The 19620-nt window shown below is 37.1% G+C and overlaps 1 protein-coding gene across 1 annotated transcript; it reads right to left on the minus strand.

The window, feature by feature from the left end:
• Window positions 1-729: 729 nt before the first annotated feature.
• On the minus strand, window positions 730-16508 carry p2rx3b (purinergic receptor P2X, ligand-gated ion channel, 3b). Its single transcript, XM_084395592.1, has 12 exons — window positions 16195-16508; window positions 15509-15644; window positions 7785-7856; window positions 7583-7652; window positions 5291-5384; window positions 5130-5207; window positions 4862-5003; window positions 4069-4205; window positions 3727-3820; window positions 3576-3641; window positions 1946-2023; window positions 730-1853 (listed from the first exon to the last, which is right to left on the minus strand). Exons 1-12 carry the CDS (start codon window positions 16335-16337, stop codon window positions 1725-1727), a joined length of 1239 nt encoding a protein of 412 aa, XP_084251718.1. The 5' UTR covers window positions 16338-16508; the 3' UTR covers window positions 730-1724.
• Between the last annotated feature and the right edge of the window lie 3112 nt (window positions 16509-19620).

The following is a 19620-nucleotide window of genomic DNA, read 5'->3' on the forward strand; positions in this document are numbered from 1 at the left end:
ACAAGCAAATTAGAATTGGTAGTGTGGCGAGCAGGACGAGGATGAGGCCGAGGGCCGTGAGAGAGCGGCACGAGGCCGGTGGCGTGATTACTGAGCGACGACAGTGAAGAGCGAGAGAGAAGACAGGCCTGAACTTGTGTTGTGTTTTGTTTTATTTTATTGTGACAGCAGTCGTCCGTGAGGGGCTGCTGTCTTTTACTTTCGTTTTGTATTTGTTTTATTTTTTATATTAAAGCTTCATGAATGTTCGCCGGTTCCCGCCTCCTCCTTCCCGGGTTTCGGCACCAGTGTAATGCAGTTCAGATGTTATGGGAAGAAGGAGGCGACTGCTGTCACAATAAAATAAAACAAAAGTTCAACATGTGAACTTCATGTTCAAACAAGTTCAGGCCTGTCCTCTCTCGCTCTTCACTGTCGTCGCTCCTCAGTAGGCTAATCATGCCACCGGCCTCGTGCCGCTCTCTCACAGCCCTCGGCCTCGTCCTGCTCGCCACAGGTAGTGTAAATAAAGTATTAACAATGTTTGCATAATGATAGGGAAATAACAGAAAAACTATTTATTACAATATAACTCAGAAAATGCAGGAGAACTCAGATATCAAAATAGAAAACAACCATATAATACAAAAACGAGACCAAACAACAAACTGAGAACTGAGTGGAACTAAGGGCTAAAATATACAGAAACATTTACAGGACTAAGAACAGGTGTGCTAATGATTAACCATGGAAACAAACTAGCAGAACGAAATCAGGGTACATCTACACAACAATGGTGAACTAAAAATGGAAACGTTTTTCCTTCCCATTTTTTTGCGTACAGACGACAATGTTGTCAAAACTATATCCATTCACATGGATTCGCGAAAAACGATAAAAAAAAAAGGTGTATTATTCATGGCCAGTAGTTGGCGAGGTCACCTTGTAAAGAAAAACTATGCGCCTATGAACACGTAATGACGTCACCTTTTTCACAATTTCGCATTTTTGTAGTTTACACAGAGATGATAACGGTATTGTTTTCAAAAACTTGCACGTTAAAATCCGTTTTCAAAAGTTTGTATTTTCAGGCCCCCAAAACACTGTTGCCATGTAAATGGATCAGCCAAAACGCTTAAAGTTTTCAGTTTTTTATTGAAAGTGTCGTGCAAACGGCTGAACAGGGAACAGAACGAACCAAAAATACTCCTGACAGTGTTAGAAAAGTTCAGGAAAATTTGATCAAGCAAAAAACATTTTCATCTACACTTGGCCAAAAGAGAGGGTGATACTCTTTTACAATAACTTTATATTCACAAAATAAAAAACACATACAGTTGCATAGCTACATTTTGGGAGTCTACTAAACAATCACATGAATTATTAAATATTTTTAACTTGTGTAAAGGCCATGTTTAAGTTGTGTAAAGGCCATGCTAACACTGTGAGAATACATAACAGAATTTGAGTATTTACTTAATGCTATTATTTACAAAAAATTTTTTTTTTTGTTTTATATTTGATCAGTCAGGCAAATTTTTAAGTTTAATTTGATTTGAAGATGATTCTAAAATATTCTTAATGGCTAATGGGGGACATTTTTAATATGCAAATATATATGTATGCATGTAAGCATGTATGTATGTATGTATGTATGTATGTATGTATGTATGTAAATGACTGAATTAATGAAAAAAATATGATTGCTTTTTTGCAATCCTTCCCAAGCGCTGTGGTGGGCACTATTAACTATAGCGTTCAATGGAAAATGCTCCGGAGTCAGTAGAGAACTTCTCATCAGGTTTGATTGAATGCTGGCTGTGGTCTCTGGACCTGTAGAATGAACTAGTGCTCTGACTATGTGAATCTGATACCTAGAAACAGAGCAAGAGAGAGGCAGTGAGGCATTCATTGTCATCATAACTGGATAGATGTAATGTTGTTGGCGACTTGCTAAAATGCAAACCTCTTCAAATTTCTTGGCCTTGTACTGGTCAGCTCCTTTCAAGAAGTTCAGCAGAATTATATCACAAAGCACTGTACCCTAAAATAAAGGAAAAGTCTCAGTTTTGTCTACTTAAAGAGGTTAACAGGTATGAAATATTTTCTATTTTGAATTAATTTCATTATTAAACACGCTTTATAAAATTGTATTAAGAAGCAAGTGGCTGTCTGGCACTGATTAATGATAAAGCAGTCCAAGTTCAAGATGAGGATGGAGACAAAATTCATGTCATGAATATTATAGTTACATGTATATACATAGGTAAATATATATATTACACAAGAAATGGGTATGCAGTTAACAAATGTTTTTACATTGCTTTAACTCATCAAAATAAGTTGATAACAATACATTTTAAGTTATACAAGACTCAACTCATTTTTTAAGTCAGTTTAATGTAATTTAAGTTGAAACGACTTAAATATACAAGTTTATTATACTTCAAAGTTTAAGTCAGCAAATTTTTTTTTTTTACAGTGGTATATTATGTCTATACTGATCGATCGTTCTTAAAGGTCTGGGGCCAGCCGGGCGGTTTGCTCACTTCTCACTTGGGTCATATTTCACATACTTACAATAAACAAATCTTCATTATTTGACTTGCACTGGTCAGAACTAAGGTAAAAGTTTTGTGCTAAGTGGCAGGACAGACCAGGACAGACAATGAGTGAAAGCGCACTTTTTTTTGGTATAAATATATAGTATATATAGCAAAATTATAGTATATTACAGTATTATAGTAAATAAAGCAAAAAAGCACTTTCTACATTGAATAAGTTAATCTAAAATCTTAAAATCTAAAAATCTCAGAGTAAAACTGGGAGTTCTGAAAAATATGATTTTTGGTGTTTTGCCAGTTGAGAAGTTTATCTATGTATCATCTTTTTACTATGTATTGCTTTTATTTTGTGATTATTTTAATTCCTTTCTGTGTAAAGCACTTTGAATTGCCATAGTGTATGAAATAAGCTATATAAATAAACTCGCCTTGCCTTGCCTAAACGTGAACTTAAAAATATGAAACAAATATTACATTTGTACTTGATTCATGCAAGTAGAAATCAAAGATCTAACTGATACTTATATATTACTTTGGATTGTTCATTATATTTACAATGAGTCGTGTATTGATGCAAACATAAAGAAATGTTGTACACATATTTACATTTATTTGCAGATTTGAATAAAGTTCACAGATAAAACTATTGAGTATAATCTACTAAACTTTAAGACAATATGGAATTCATGTTTTTGACTAACGCTATGCTGCAAGCCAGCAGTGCAATGTGAAGTGACCATCTCATTAATATGAAATAACAAATTACATCTTAAATAGTTAAAGCAAAAGGTGAATTTGAGTAAGCCACTGTTTATGTGTTTGGTGCTAGTGTCACACACTAAATAACGGATCTCTAATTATTACGGTTGCACCATTTTACTATTTTCTAGTTTGTTGTTGATTTTATTATGTTTTAGCTGACATTTGGTGTTGACTTTCTACTAAGAATTACCATAAAAGTGACCCATTTATGTTATCCATTTTGTGAAAATGAGCTGTTTTATGTTTATGTACATTAATGAAGACACATACCACACCAACAGAGGTGAAGGCAGCAACCATGTTGATTAGAGTTGGTATCATGTCAAATTTCCCAGCCTTTAAAGAGAAAATGTAATGAGCAACTATGCCCAGATGCGGAAAATGCTCGAAAAAACGCACAAACAATTTAAAATGAACTCACATCTCCATTAACCAGCACATCGAATCTGATGGCGTAGGCTTTCAGCAGAGTGCGATACTCAGTTCCGTTCTCCATTTGAAAATACTTTGCGTACCTAAGGACAAAGATTTAGACATGTTAGCGGATACAGTTTCAAAAAGGATTATCCAAGCTATCAACTTCGAATGATTTGGTGCCTTTTTGTAATATTTTATAGTATGTGGCCACTACAAAAAGTCTGATAAACATGTGGATGAAGTATGTGGACAGATTGGAGGCATTTGTTTGTGCAGTATCATTAGAGGCCTGCAGACGGCAACATTCTTGATTAAGCTTTAAGGTGGAAAGAAAAGGTTCTAGAACCTGAAGTTGTATCCCGGAGACACAGTGGTCTTCTCTGACATGGCGTCCAGACGAGTGAAGGAGTAGGCGGGCTTACACTCATCATCTGCCTTGTCTAAATCACATATCCATGCTATTTTTATCCCTATCACTCCTCCCTGAGAGAAAGAGACAGAGATTACTTACACAAATCCAATTTGACTTTGCACTTAAAGAGAAATAACGACGGTGCAATTTTTTTCACTGTAAAAAGTGATCAGTTGATTTAACTAAACCCGTTGCCTTAAAATGAATAAGTAATAAACTTAATGCGTAATTGAAAAAAATAAGTTATGTGAACTTGACAATTCCACATAACTTAATTTTTTCAATTATGCATGAAATTTATTTATTTAATCATTTTTACGGCAGTGGGTTTGTCAACTGATCACTTTTTACAGTGCTGAGAATTTTAAAAAAAATTGTCTGAAATGTAATGTTGACTAATGTAATGTCTGCTAACAGTTATTATATACTTTTATGAAACAGTTATTATTTTATAAACAGGTATTTATTTGGCCTCTTTTGAAACTATTTCCATTGGTGGATGAAAACATTTGAACTACGTGGCCAAACTACTTCTGTTTATTGACATTAACTTATTGGTTACACATTTATATTAATATGAGTTAATTGCATTAGTTTATATATTTATACTTGTATATAAAACTGTTGTATAGAATAAATATTTCTTACATATATAAAACTAGATGATGAAAGGAAGAAAGCAAGGTAGTAACAAAGTAACAAAGAAAAATATTAGATAAACACTCACTTTTTTGGCAAGAGTGGTGAAGTTTTGTTGTGCAAATCGGATCACATCACCCACTTTGAATATTGGACAATACATATTCCTCTCGAAGTCAAAGTTACAGTTCTTTATATAGCTACTATTGATGTTGGGCAAAAAGTTTCCCCTGAAAGGAAAAGAGAAATATTGAATGGAAACAATGAAGGTCATTATTTAAAAAATAAATAATCCAAAAAGGTTTACTGGTAGATTATGTAAAAAAAAAAGAATCTTTGTGTTTGACTGCATTTACTTTGTGAAGTTAAAACGTGGGAAGCGAATGCTGTTCTTGATGAAAATGGTAAAGTTCTCCACCTCCATCATGGGGTTTCTTAATAAGAAAAAAACTCCATAAGTCCTTTTTTATTCAACATTCACACATCTATTAATTTGTTTATTTAAAAGTGGACTCACGGTTGAACTTCATCAATCTCTGCAGGACACCATCCTTTGATCTCACAGGTTTTGTGGGTAGTATTGAAGTTCACACATCGTCCTGTCAGCAACCCTTCGAGATACAACCAATAGATCAAAACGTAACATATAGACTGTAAAATTTGTTATAATGTTAGTAGGTTATTGGTTTTTCCTTGATCATTTCAATATAACAAAACAATCCAAAATGAAACACTCAAACTGTTAAAGTTCCCCTGCAGTAAAAAATGTTATCCCTTGGTTGAATATGATTTGACTTTTCTAACTTTAGTTAGTGTGTAATGTTGCTGTTTGAGCATAAACAACATCTGCAAAGTTACAAAGCTCAAAGTTCAAAGTAAAGGGAGATATTTGCTTATCTCACAATTCTGACTTTTTCTCACAATTATGAGATTAAACCAATTTTGACTTTTTTTCCCCTCACAATTGAGTGGTATAAAGCCGTAATTGCGAGTTATAAAGTCAGAATTGTGAGATATGAACTTGCAATTCTGAGAAAAAAAGTGGAATAAAATTTTTAAAAGGTAATTGCGAGTTTTTATCTCACAATTCTGACTTTTTCTTGCAATTACGACAATAAATCTCGCAATTCTGACTTTTTTTCCTCACAATTGCGTGATAAAGCCGCAATTGCAAGTTATAAAGTCAGAATTGTGAGATATAAACTTGCAATTCTGAGAAAAAAAGTAAGTATTTTTCCCCTCAGAATTGGACTTTCTAACTCACAATATGTGTTTATATCTCACAATTGCGAGAAAAAAAGTCAGAATAGCAAGTTTATATCCCTCAATTCCAACTTTTTAACTCGCAATTGTGAGAAACTCACAAGTCTGACTTTTTCCTGGCAATTGCGAGCTTATATCTTGCAATTCTGACATTATAACAAGTCACAATTATCTATTACAATTTTTTATTCTGTGGTGGAAACAAGCTTCCATACTGTGCAAAACGATGAGATCAAAGTACCGCGAGAGCTATTCGAAAGCATACGGTGCCGTCTGCTCTCTAATCACTCTCGCGGTACTTTGATGTCATAGACCGATCGGTCTGCAGCACCGAGTCAATAGGCTTGTTTGAGATGCGCCTTGCCTCGCCTGAAATGTAGTCGAGAGTAGGCGGCTGCAGTGAGAGGAGGAGTGAAAAAAGAGCAGGCAAGCCGGACAGTTCTCTCTTCACGCAGTGGCTCTGACACCTGTGAGATCAAAGATGGATATCGCGGGATTCACGGGATTCACGCTCGTGCAGTGTTGCCAATAAACTGGATGGAATTTAAGTTCTGTACGTTGCTTCTATATGAAAATAAATAAAATGAACAAGACACCCAAAGTACTTGTTATTTAATTCCATTCCAAATACATGTTTATCAATATTTTTTTCTTTAATACAGACATATGTGTTTTGTTTTTTTTTTTTTTTTTTTTTAATAAAAAATTTAATTGCATAACCCAAAGAGATCACACTGTCAGATAGTTTGGGAATATTCACACATAACATAGGCTATACACATAAAACATGATATTAGAGTTTTAAAATCAAACATTTTAAAAGACAACAATACATCACAGTTGTTTAAACCAATGAGCATTAAGCTGTGTCGTCAGTAAGTCGTTTCCCATCATGCTTTTGATCAGCGCAGTCGGTGGAGAGCAACTGCGCCCGACTGCAGAATCCGACACGTGCGCCTTGCGCGCGCGAGAGATTTTTGACATAAGTCAGCATGACATCAGAGCAAGGCGGACCGCACTCGGACACATTTCTAACCGGCATGCATCTCGCGGTGATCACCGGTGATCGATTCTGCGCAGATTTTGCTCATCTCAAACAAGCCTAATCTGAACACACCTATGATATGATAGAAAAATCCCCGCCCCACACATTGACGGGATTGGTTACAGAGGGGCAGTTTCATAGCCTACTGCATATTTTAAACTGTCTTACACTTCCATTTTAAAATACTCAGCATTGGTGTTGACTGATGCTTAACGCATATTAAAAACACCACATAGACATATAAACATTAAAAACTTGATTTTCACCACAGGTGGTCTAACCAATTTAAAAATAATTTCCTTTATTTTTATTATTCATTGAAAAAAAAAAAAAAAAAAAAAAAAAAAAAAAAAAAAAATTATATATATATATATATATATATATATATATATATATATATATATATATATATATATATATATATATATATATATTATTGATATGATCGTTCAATAAAAAATATTTATCACACAAAGGATATAAAGAACATTAGAATTTTACCATTGCTTGGTGGTTTTGACATCAACTTCTTACAAGTACTGTCATTATCACATTTGAATTTCATCTCACTCTGAAGAGTTACATAGACAAACACATAAACACACACACAGACAAGAATAAATGAAATGAGTGTACATTAACCGTGACAGATTTCAGTAGGCTACTTCAAAAAACGGTAGTGCAAAGCAGTTTCCTCACTCACCTCTGGACAGTTTCCTTGAACTTGGTTCTCTGTCGTAATGAGCTTTGTTATGACGCAGAAAACCGACGCCCCCTGGTGGACACATGCACACACAGACATTGTGTAAAAAAGACATGCTGTATAATTAACTGCTATTGTTTTTATTTACAATTACTATAAACTAACCCACACCCTTAATGAGCTTTTTTAGAATGTAAAATAGTATAAAGTATTTACTGTATTTATGAATAGATTTTCCATGTAAGAACATCCCCAACAAGGAAAGTTCTCAGAACTTTGTCCAAGGTTCTCTCAAAGTTATGAGCAAGTATTCTTTCAGTAATGTTAATAGAATGTCCTTTCAGAGTTAACCTGTCACCCTAAAACGAAAATTAAGTCATCATTTACTCACCCTAACGTTGATCTAATGCCGTATGCCCTTCTTTCATTTTCGGACCACAAAAGGCAATTTTGTTTTTTTAAATGACCCACCTGCGCTTGTCCATAACGTCTTGAAACTTGTGACAGTGAATATTTGTATTATCTTGGGAATGTTTCTTCACTGGCACTGCACTGGCTGGTTCGGCTCTGCTCGCTCTCCCACGCATCCACATTTGAATTCTGCGTATACAGTTTTTTGGACGTAGGACTTGTTCAGCCAACACCGTTTTTTACTTTGCCTTGACAGATTGACTGAGCACAATTAAATATGTTTGTGAATATTCATTTTTAATTTTAAGTGAAGACCTCAAGCTAGTAGCCTACAATGCATCTTTTTGCATGGGGATAATTATTTGGAAGTCATTTATTGAGCCAATATGTATGATATGAGTGAATTATGAAAGCTTGTTTCCGCCACAGAATTAACATTTTTATCTCAAAATTCAGACTTTTATCTCATAATTGCGCGCGTGATATAAAGTCGCAATTGCGAGTTGTAAAGTCAGAATTGTGATATAAAGTCGCAATTGTGTTATGAAGTCAGAATTGCGTGATATAAAGTCGCAATTGCGAGTTATAAAGTCAGAATTGCGTGATATAAAGTCATATTATATGTTATAATGCCAGAATTGCGATATATTGTCATATTTTGAGTTCTGTTAATGTTTAATTTTCTCAGTTAGTCTTCTAATCTGTTAATTACTTCAGTTCTCCTTCATTTTCTCCCTGTTTGTTTCTATGGTCTGATTGTGTTAGTTGAGTTCAGGTTTGTTTTGTTGATCAGTCTAATTAGTTCCTCTTGTTTTTCTGTGTATTTAAGTCTGAGTTTCGTGCTGTCTAGTCGTCTGTCGTCATTGCTGTTAGCATGGTTGTCCTAATCTTTCTTGAGTATCTCTGTAAGTTTGAGTTTATGATTAATAAAGACTGCTGCATATAGGCCTACATCCTGTTTCCCCTTTGCTGCAACCAGACCTGTGACAGAAATAAACAGGCAATTCTGACTTTTTTTTCCTCAGAATTGCATGTTTATATCTCGTAATTGCGAAATTATATCATGCAATTCTGACTATATTCCTGACTATAGAAACAAGCTTCCATAGTGAGTAGTGTCCAGGATTAAGCTTTGAAAAAAGATGCAAATGTATCACAGAACGTGTCGTATATTCCAAGTGTTCTGGAGGTAATGTATTATTTAACCAAAATCCTGACCTTGGCCATTGGTCTTCTGTGCCTGTGACTCTGTGCTGCAGTTCACTCCGACTCGGCCAGAAAAAGTGCAAAGTTGTGAGAAATCAAGACTAAGCAAGACTTCACTGGACCATTCTCTTACTCTGGTAATCCAGAGTTCTCGCGAGAGCACAAGTTGAATTTGCTCAGCGAGTTACTCTGGTGTCGAGTAATGATGCTCATTAAATATGCCCCTCTATCTGAGCTGCACCAATCACATCGGGTTATCTGATATAGGCGGGCCAGAGGCGAGATGACGACAGCGCTGAGACGTCGAAGTCATTAGTAAACATTGCAAGATGGCTATGGATGAACACCAGTTGTTTGAAACAGCTTTGGCCGCTACAATGAAAGATTTAGACTTTTTCTCTAAAACAGGAACAGAAGACGGCGCTCGCATTGTTCCTTTGCAAGAAGGAGGTTTTTGCTGTTTTGCTGACCGGATACGGTAAGAGTATAATCTACCAGTTAGCTCCACTGGTAGCTAAGCGATAACTTGTTGTGATTGGTCGTAGTGTTATCCAATTGCGTGCAGTGAGATTTTCAAATGCATGCTCAGTGCCGCCCCTCGAGCTGGCCGATTTTCACTAGTCGACGCCAGAACATTAATCTTTTAGATTTAGGTCTGGATTTCCAGGCTGTGATAATTTTGCATCTTTTTTTTAAAGTTTAATGGTGGTCAAGTGGTGCAGGGATGACATTAAAAACTGAAAGACTAATTCGCCACTGGTTCCCTTAAGATGCTCCTTTGGGCTTTTATAGTGGGATTTTTACATTTATGAGTAAAATAAATACTGTACAGCGTAAACTGATAAACACCTATACTGAAAACACAATTTTTGAAGCAGTTATGTTTATTTTTGAAAGTAATTAGACAGTTTGGAATGTGAATGTGTGCAGTTTGCATGGTAAACCATTGGTCTCATGGTATCATCAAGTTATGTTTACCACAGGCTTTATTTTACTCATAAATTGAAAACCCTTAGGAAAATCTAGAGGGAACCAGTGGAGTCATCCCTGCGCCACTCTATTCACTGCCAATATATATTCGAGCGCAAGCGGGACAAGTTTTTTATTTAATTTCTTTGTGGCCCGAAAAGAAAGAAGGGCATACAGCATTAAACAACACCAGAGTGAGTAAATGATGACTTTGTTTTATGTTTTCTCAAAACATTAACACAAACATTATTTAAAAATCACTTTTTTTAGTTTTAAGACATTTTAGCATTTTAAAATCTTAGTTCTTGTTTCAGAATATTAAGAGAACATTAAATAATATTCCCTTAAAGAGATAGTTCACCCAAAAATTTAAATTCTGTCATTAATTACCTGCATCTTGTTCCAAACCCGTAAAACTTTAGTTAATCTTCTAACACAAATCAAGATCTTTTTGATTAAATCTGAGAGATTTCTGTCCCTCCATTGACAGCTACACAACTACCACCTTAATGCTTCAAAAAGATACTAATTGTGCGGTTTAGTAAAAATTTTCTGAAGAGACTCGATCGCTTCACATAATGAACAGATTTAATATAGGCTTTTATTCACATATAAACAGTGATCAGCGAACATAAACAGAAGCTCAACTGAACCTGCGAGAATAAACCGCTTGTGGAAGCTCAAACGTGCTGCGCATGGGCGAGGCTAGCCCCTTTTTAGGGGTGCTTCAGCACCCCTAAAAAGGAGCTCAGCACCCCTAAAACTTGGAGTAAGAAATGTTGTTATTCTAAAAATATATATATTTTTGTCTTTGACAAGGTTAAATAATGTTCTTCTTCTTCAGTCGGCAGAAGCGCCAAGCAGAGCGCAGGTCAGAAACAGAGGCGCGCGCGCGCGTGTGTGTGTGTGTGTGTGTTTGTTCATCTGAGCCTCATTGGTCTTTCAGTGTCAGAATATTTGAGAAGACCAATCAAATCAAAGTAGGCGGGCTTTATATTCACAGAAGCTGCTGAGCGCGAATTTTACATGGAATTTTAGCAGCACGACTGACGCTTCAGTTTACGGTCAAGTGCGAGTTAAGATGTAAGTAACGTTAGCTAAACTAAACATTTTATATTTGACAGTTTTTTAGGTCATAAATGTTAAACGAATGACAAAAATAATTAGAAAACTAATAAACTTTTGTCTAATTTCGCCATTTTGAGCTGAAAATAGGCCTATATAACGTCTAATTATGTCATTGTGAGGGGACAATAAACATTAACAAAGCCGTTTTCATAGGCACAAGATTAATAGTGCATGTGTACATGTTGAGAATTAATATAATACAATTTGTAGCCTTCAGTAAATTAAAAAAGTTCAGCTTTAGGAGGGGAGGAGACAGGGCAAGATCAGGAGACTGAGAGAAAAAGACAGTGATGGAGATGAGGAGAGAGCAGGTTTTAAATCTATTTCTTAATCCTTTTTTGGCCTTCAAACGTCTTGAAATGCACATATCAGAGAAATAAAAATGTTTAACCCCATAACAACCTCAAATTTATGACCTCTTTGATTATAAAGCCCTGTCTACGGCCATGTATTAGGCCTAGATCAATAATGAATGTTTACATATTGTGAATGAATTTAATAAACTTAGTTACCTAGCTTTCCTGGTAGCTTTGTCTGAGAAAATGATTCATAAATCAACCTATCAGTTGACCCTATGTTTACTTTTTTCACTGACAGACAAAAATGAAAAGCCTAAATCAGTCAAAGCTCAGCTTTAGGAGGGGAAAAGACAGAGCAAGATAAAAACAAAGAGAAGAAGAGTGTGATGCTGATGAAGTGTGGAAAATAAACACCTGCCTGCACATGGTTTTAAAGCTTTTGTCATCCATTTTTTTTGGCCTTCAAAACATCTTAAAATGCACATATGTAGATCAGAGAAATCTAAATTTTCTCGGGGGAGCATGCCCCCGAACCCCCCTAAATACCTCGCATTTGGTACCTCAGTGATTATAAAATATAGTTAATAATGCGCATTAGACCATAAACTAACTTTTTGGGGGGCTGAGCTCCCCTAAAATGAAAATCCTAGAATCGCCCCTGGTGCTGCGTAACATGAGAACAAACCTTATTGGTTCTTGCTGAAGCTCAAATGTGCTGCGTAACACGAGAATTAACCTCATTGGTTCTTGAAGAAGTTCAAACGTGTTGCGTAACACGAGAATTAACCTCATTGGTTCTTGGAGAAGCTCAAAAGTGCTGCGTAACACGAGAATTAACTTCATTGGTTCTTGAAGAAGCTCAGACGTGCTGCGTAACAAGAGAATTAACCTCGTTGGTTCTTGAAGAAGCTCAAACGTGCTGCGTAACACGAGAATGAACCTCATTGGTTCTTGAAGAAGCTCAAACGTGCTGCGTAACACGAGAATGAACCTCATTGGTTCTTGCAGAAGCTCAAACGTGCTGCGTAACACGAGAACAAACCTTATTGGTTCTTGGAGAAGCCCAAATGTGCTGCGTAACACGAGAATGAACCTCGTTGGTTCTTGCAGAAGCCCAAACGTGCTGCGTAACACGAGAATGAACCTCATTGGTTCTTGCAGAAGCTCAAATGTGCAGCGTAACACGAGAATTAACTTCATTGGTTCTTGAAGAAGCTCAGACGTGCTGCGTAACAAGAGAATTAACCTCGTTGGTTCTTGAAGAAGCTCAAACGTGCTGCGTAACACGAGAATGAACCTCATTGGTTCTTGAAGAAGCTCAAACGTGCTGCGTAACACGAGAATGAACCTCATTGGTTCTTGCAGAAGCTCAAACGTGCTGCGTAACACGAGAACAAACCTTATTGGTTCTTGGAGAAGCCCAAACGTGCTGCGTAACACGAGAATGAACCTCATTGGTTCTTGCAGAAGCTCAAATGTGCAGCGTAACACGAGAACAAACCTTATTGGTTCTTGAAGAAGCTCAAACGTGCTGCGTAACACGAGAATTAACCTCATTGGTTCTTGGAGAAGCTCAAACGTGCTGCGTAACACGAGAACAAACCTTATTGGTTCTTGGAGAAGCCCAAATGTGCTGCGTAACACGAGAATGAACCTCGTTGGTTCTTGCAGAAGCTCAAACGTGCTGCGTAACACGAGAATGAACCTCATTGGTTCTTGCAGAAGCTCAAATGTGCAGCGTAACACGAGAACAAACCTTATTGGTTCTGCAGAAGCTCAAATGTGCAGCGTAATACGAGAATGAACCTCATTGGTTCTTGAAGAAGCTCAAACGTGCTGCGTAACACGAGAATGAACCTCGTTGGTTCTTGCAGAACCTCAAACGTGCAGCGTAACACGACAATGAACCTCATTGGTTCTTGCAGAAGCTCAAACGTGCAGCGTAACACGAGAATGAACCTCATTGGTTCTGCAGAAGCTCAAATGTGCAGCGTAACACGAGAACAAACCTTATTGGTTCTGCAGAAGCTCAAATGTGCAGCGTAATACGAGAATGAACCTCATTGGTTCTTGAAGAAGCTCAAACGTGCTGCGTAACACGAGAATGAACCTCATTGGTTCTTGAAGAAGCTCAAACGTGCTGCGTAACACGAGAATGAACCTCGTTGGTTCTTGCAGAACCTCAAACGTGCAGCGTAACACGACAATGAACCTCATTGGTTCTTGCAGAAGCTCAAACGTGCAGCGTAACACGAGAATGAACCTCATTGGTTCTTGCAGCAGCTCAAACGTGCAGCGTAACACGAGAATGAACCTCATTGGTTCTTGCAGAAGCTCAAACGTGCTGCGTAACACGAGAATGAACCTCATTGGTTCTTACAGAAGCTCAAATGTGCAGCGTAACACGAGAATGAACCTCATTGGTTCTTGCAGAAGCTCAAACGTGCTGCGTAACACGAGAATTAACCTTATTGGTTCTTGGAGAAGCCCAAATGTGCTGCGTAACACGAGAATGAACCTCATTGGTTCTTGGAGAAGCTCAAACGTGCTGCGTAACACGAGAACAAACCTTATTGGTTCTTGGAGAAGCCCAAATGTGCTGCGTAACAAGAGAATGAACCTCGTTGGTTCTTGCAGAAGCTCAAACGTGCAGCGTAACACGAGAATGAACCTCATTGGTTCTGCAGAAGCTCAAATGTGCAGCGTAACACGAGAATGAACCTCATTGGTTCTGCAGAAGCTCAAATGTGCAGCGTAACACGAGAACAAACCTTATTGGTTCTGCAGAAGCTCAAATGTGCAGCGTAACACGAGAATGAACCTCATTGGTTCTTGCAGAAGCTCAAATGTGCAGCGTAACACGAGAATGAACCTCATTGGTTCTTGCAGAAGCTCAAATGTGCAGCGTAACACGAGAACAAACCTTATTGGTTCTGCAGAAGCTCAAATGTGCAGCGTAACACAAGAATGAACCTCATTGGTTCTTGCAGAACCTCAAACGTGAAGCTCACACATCTACATGCAAACATGCTTGATCTTCCGTTTACCACAACCAATATGTGAGTTGATGAATGTGTATCTGAATAGAAGACTAAACTCAATCTGTTCATCATATAAAGTAATCTGGTCTCTTCAGAAAATTTGGACTAAACCCGCTCAATTAATATGGATTAGTTTTACGATATCTTTATAAACTTTTTGAAGCGTTAAAGTGGTAGTTGTGTAGCTGTCTAAAGAGGGCCACAAAGGTCTCAGATTTCCTCTAAAAGATCTTAATTGGTGTTCTGAAGATGAACACAAGTCTTAAAGGTTTGGAATGACATGAGGATAAGTAATTAATGACAGAATTTTCATTTTTGAGTGAACAATCCCTTTCACGTTTGGAAAATGATAAAATGTTCGCAAAAAAAGAAAAAAGGGTTTAAAATGCTTAAAAAACGGGACATTTTGAACGCTCAGAGAACATTTACAAATAATGAGAACATTAGCAAAACATCCTTAGAACTTTTTTTTTTTGGGGGGGGGGGGGGGGGGGGGGGGGTGTCCTCACATGTCTCCTAAGGGAGATTTTGTTAGATTTAATTATGTTTACAATTTTGACATCAAACTGTAACACACATAACATGCTATGTTATAGACACACACGCTTGCAATCCAAATGGTCACAAAAGTATACATATTATTTTAAGTATTTTAAAACTTGAGATTTACTTGAGTTGGTGTGACATAATCAGCTACATCCATGATCCGGTTGTTATACTCTCCGAAACCTTTCACTTTAGTCATCACTGATGACTCGATAGATGTGTCTCGCACTTGATATGCTTTCTCATACAAAAACACCCAGCTGAGGGAGGGGGAGATGGGGAGATAAAGAGTTAAGAAAACAGGAAATACAGAGCAATTTTTGCTTTCTTTAATGTAAAATGCTCACAAATATATATAAAAAAACTGCATGTAAAATGTAAGATTTTCATGCACTTATATACTAAGAACAACATATTTTAGTCTCATACAACTGCGTTGTACATCAATTATGCCACCAAGTCGAAAGACTAAAAACCAAGTAATTTAATTGTCCAAAAATAATTATCCAAATTAACTGTAATATATTTCAATCAGCATTTTATTTGTTACAGTCTTTATTAATCTTTGTTAACGTTAGTTAATTATAATACACCTGTTCATAGTTCATGTTAGCACAGGTCCATTAAATAATAAGAACAGATGCATTTTTTTTATTTTAATAATGTATTTGTAAATGTTGAAATTAACATTAAGGCGAATAAATGCTTAATACATTTTTAATTAATTTTAAAAACACAAACATGTTTTTTTTTTATTTGGGCACAAGTTTAAATCTCGCTACCATTGTGCAAATGAGTCGGAACACTCACCCAATGAAGTACGTTATGATGAGGAGTTGGACAACACGGTTGATGATGCCGATGGTCAAGCTCTTTACCACCACGGACTTGGTCGTCTCATAGGTAAAGAAATCTGTTATGCAGCTCCACATTTTTCCAGAACACTGCTGCATTCACACAAAAAAATACACTTCAAGTGTATCAACGTATTCGCATGAATGTTTAGTTAATCCTGGTGATAATTCTGTCCAAATGCTTTATCCTGCGTTTTGTCAATAAAAGTCAAAAAACCTCTTCAGTAATCTTCCTTATTTGTTTCCCTGATAAAAAGTCTCCACATCTTGAGATCAGATGCTTTCACAGAATATTTCTCTTCCTCCAAGTCCCTCCCTCTCTCCTCCCTCTTTTCTTTTTCTTCGTCCTTCAATTATTCTGTCCGTTAAATAAAATTTACATTTGACATTCTTAGTAGATGTTATAGGTATAGGCTAGATGTTTAGTGTCAGAGAGGTCTGAAATAGCTGAATCTTGATGACTGACGCACATTATATCATGTCACCATGAAAGCTCTCTGTAGTAAAAAGCGTCTCACTAGAGTAGCATTAAAGATTGCATCTTTATGATATTTTCCGAGATGATAGACCGCATAGTCATTTGCAATATCAGTAAGTTATCTAAACTCTCATGTTCTAATGAGATTGACTGGATGGTTTTTACATTTATGCACTGACAGACAATTTTATGCTTGGAGGCCCAGAATCCCTAATGTTGTTTGTGTAAAAAAATAATATGAATAATATTATCAGAAATAATATTAGTTGTATTAATTTAAAATAGTGTTTATAATATTAGTAGTAATAATATTAGTTTATTTTTTTACTAATGTTATATAAATGTTTTTATTCATCTTTACGCTTTTACCATTCAAAAGTTATTTGTCGTTTTTAACGCTGTAACATCTGCTCACAAATATTGCATTTATTTAATAAAAACAGCAATGACAATTAATAATATTTATATAAGAAAATTAAATAACTTTCGTAACTGTTTTACAATTTTAAAATGCAATTTATTCCTGCGATGGCAAAGCTGAATTTTCAGCAGCCATAGTGTCACATGATCCTTATTAACTAATTAATATCAATGCTGAAAACAGTTGTGCCACTTAATATTTTTGTAGAAAACATGATGCGTTAACCCCCCCATGTAACAACATTAAAGTCACTTTTGATTGCTGAATAAAAGAATTGATTTATTTCCCAAAATTAAAGCAAAACAAAAACAAACCTTTGACAAGCTGAAATTTATATTTATTTATTTTTTCAATTTAAATATCAGTCATGAAGCGTCCAGGTGGATGAGAGTGCCAGACTAACTCCAGTCTCAATTATGCAAAATTTAGGCTGCATCCCACAACCGGCACTAACACAAACACTTTAACCACAACTAAGAGGCAACATTTCTTGAAAGGGCCGAGAGTGGAAACATTAACCTGTGGTTCTCTCTCTCGCTCTATAAGTTCAATACATCTGGGACTTGCTTCCCCACAAAAACACACACAATGAAGGAGTAACGCATGACAGAGGACCAAATCGAATGAGAGGGAGCAGAGTGGGGCTACGCTCATGCACTGCTGGAGTATATGAAGATGTCTATCAGTCAAGGATAATGTTAAGTGTTAGATGTCTCATGCTGATTTGATTGTCTTGAAACAGGATCTTGAGATGAAGGGAAGGTACAGAGTGAAAAGGGGGGAGAGAGAAAGAGACTGAGGAAAGAGTGAGGAAATGGATGGGACTCAATACAAATTGATGAACAAAGTCATCAATGCGCCAAATGCAATAATGAGCAAAGTGGTTTGAGAGCCATGATTGAGAGAGAGACTAAATTCACAGAAACGTAACAGATATGAATAGGGGGAGTGATGAAAAAAAAGCAGACTAAAGGGAAATGATGGCACCAGAAAAGAGGATGGGAGAGATATTGGACTTAACGTTACATGCATAAACCAGAAACCAGCCCTTAAGAAAATTAACCATAGTTTTATTATAGTAAAAGTGTAGTAACCATGTTTTTTGGCGGATCGATTACCATTTGTATAACCACAGTTTTACAAAAAAAAAAACGTGGTTAAACTGTGGTTACTGTAGCAAAACCATGGATAAATTGTGGTTACCATGGTTTAACTAGAATGGTGTTTTGTTGTTATGTGTAGTAATTTTGTGTAGTAATGTGTGGTTAATTTTTGTAAGGGAGAAACAAGATAAACATAATTGGATAAGTAACATAAATTTTTCAGGTTACGACTGTAACCCTAGTTCCCTGATAAGGGAACCTCCGCGTGATTGCGTCTGAAGTACGTATGTCCACTAATCCAATGGCGAGAGGGAACGTCACGGGCGGGTGACGTCACGACCAAGGATTAAAGCACATTAGGAATGACAGGCGTTAGTTTCCATTAGCCGAAGCAAGTCTATCACAGGGATGAAGGAAGTATGGCAGGGCGACGCATCGTCTCGTTACCTTCTCAGGGAACTAGGGTCATAGTCGTAACCTGAAACGTTCCCTTTCGAGGGAACTCTGCCTGCATCGATGACGCTTTGGGAACGATAATACCCAAACACTGTACTTACAAGTGCCTGTCTGTGTGAAACTGTGGCACAACTAAGACATAAGCACCTGAGAACCTGTGGCAGCGTCCAGGTCCAGGCTATAAAACCTCACGAATGTGAGTGAGGAAGACCAATCCGCCACATCACAAACCTCTTGAAGGGATACACCCGAAATTAAGGCCTTGGAGGCCGTCATACTCCTGGTAGAATGAGCTCTGACAGCCAAAGGTGACCAGAGACCTCGTAAGCAAGAGAGATAGCCTCGACTATCCACTTGTTGACCGTCTGCTTGGAAGCAGGAAGACCTTTCTTAGGTGATCCAAAACAGACAAACAGCTGATCCAAATTCCGCCACAGGGGCAGCTCTGTGGATATATGTATCCAGCGCTCTTACTGGACAGAGAAGGTTCAGCTTTTACTGGTCCTGATCTCTGAAAGGAGGACGGCAGAAGGCTTGCAAAACCATAAGCCGTGGTACATTGGTCCGCACCATAGGGGCATAGCCCGGTTTTGGGTAAAGAAATGCCTTGACCATCCCGAAGTCAAGGCAAGTGGGGGATAAGGCCTGAAGATCTCCTACTCTTTTAAAAGAAGAAATAGCTAGAAGGAAAACTGTTTTTAACGTCAGAAACTTTTCTGAAACCGTATCAAGGGGCTCGAATGGAGCCACAGATAAGCCTTCTAAAACAAAAGCCAGGTCCCAAGCAGGAACCCTGGTTCGAATTGCAGGCTTCAGCTTCAAAGTACCACGAAGGAAACAAGTTATTAGAGGGTTCCTCCCCCAAGATGCCTTGTCCACAGGGGCAAGGTAAGCCGCTATGGCTGCCAAATAAACCTTTAAAGT

This window comes from Rutilus rutilus (assembly GCF_951802725.1).
Source record: "Rutilus rutilus genome assembly, chromosome: 2".
NCBI classification, from domain to species: domain Eukaryota; kingdom Metazoa; phylum Chordata; class Actinopteri; order Cypriniformes; family Leuciscidae; genus Rutilus; species Rutilus rutilus.

What these genes read in the sequence shown, in the direction of transcription:
- p2rx3b (XM_084395592.1), bottom strand. Translation starts at nt 16,337, where the DNA reads ATGCAGCAGTGTTCTGGAAAAATGTGGAGCTGCATAACAGATTTCTTT. An exon ending in ATCATAACGTACTTCATTGG is followed by an intron (nt 15,645 to 16,194) that starts GTGAGTGTTCCG and finishes CCCCTCCCTCAG; the next exon opens with CTGGGTGTTTTTGTATGAGA. An exon ending in TCACCACTCTTGCCAAAAAA is followed by an intron (nt 4,206 to 4,861) that starts GTGAGTGTTTAT and finishes TCTTTCTCTCAG; the next exon opens with GGAGGAGTGATAGGGATAAA.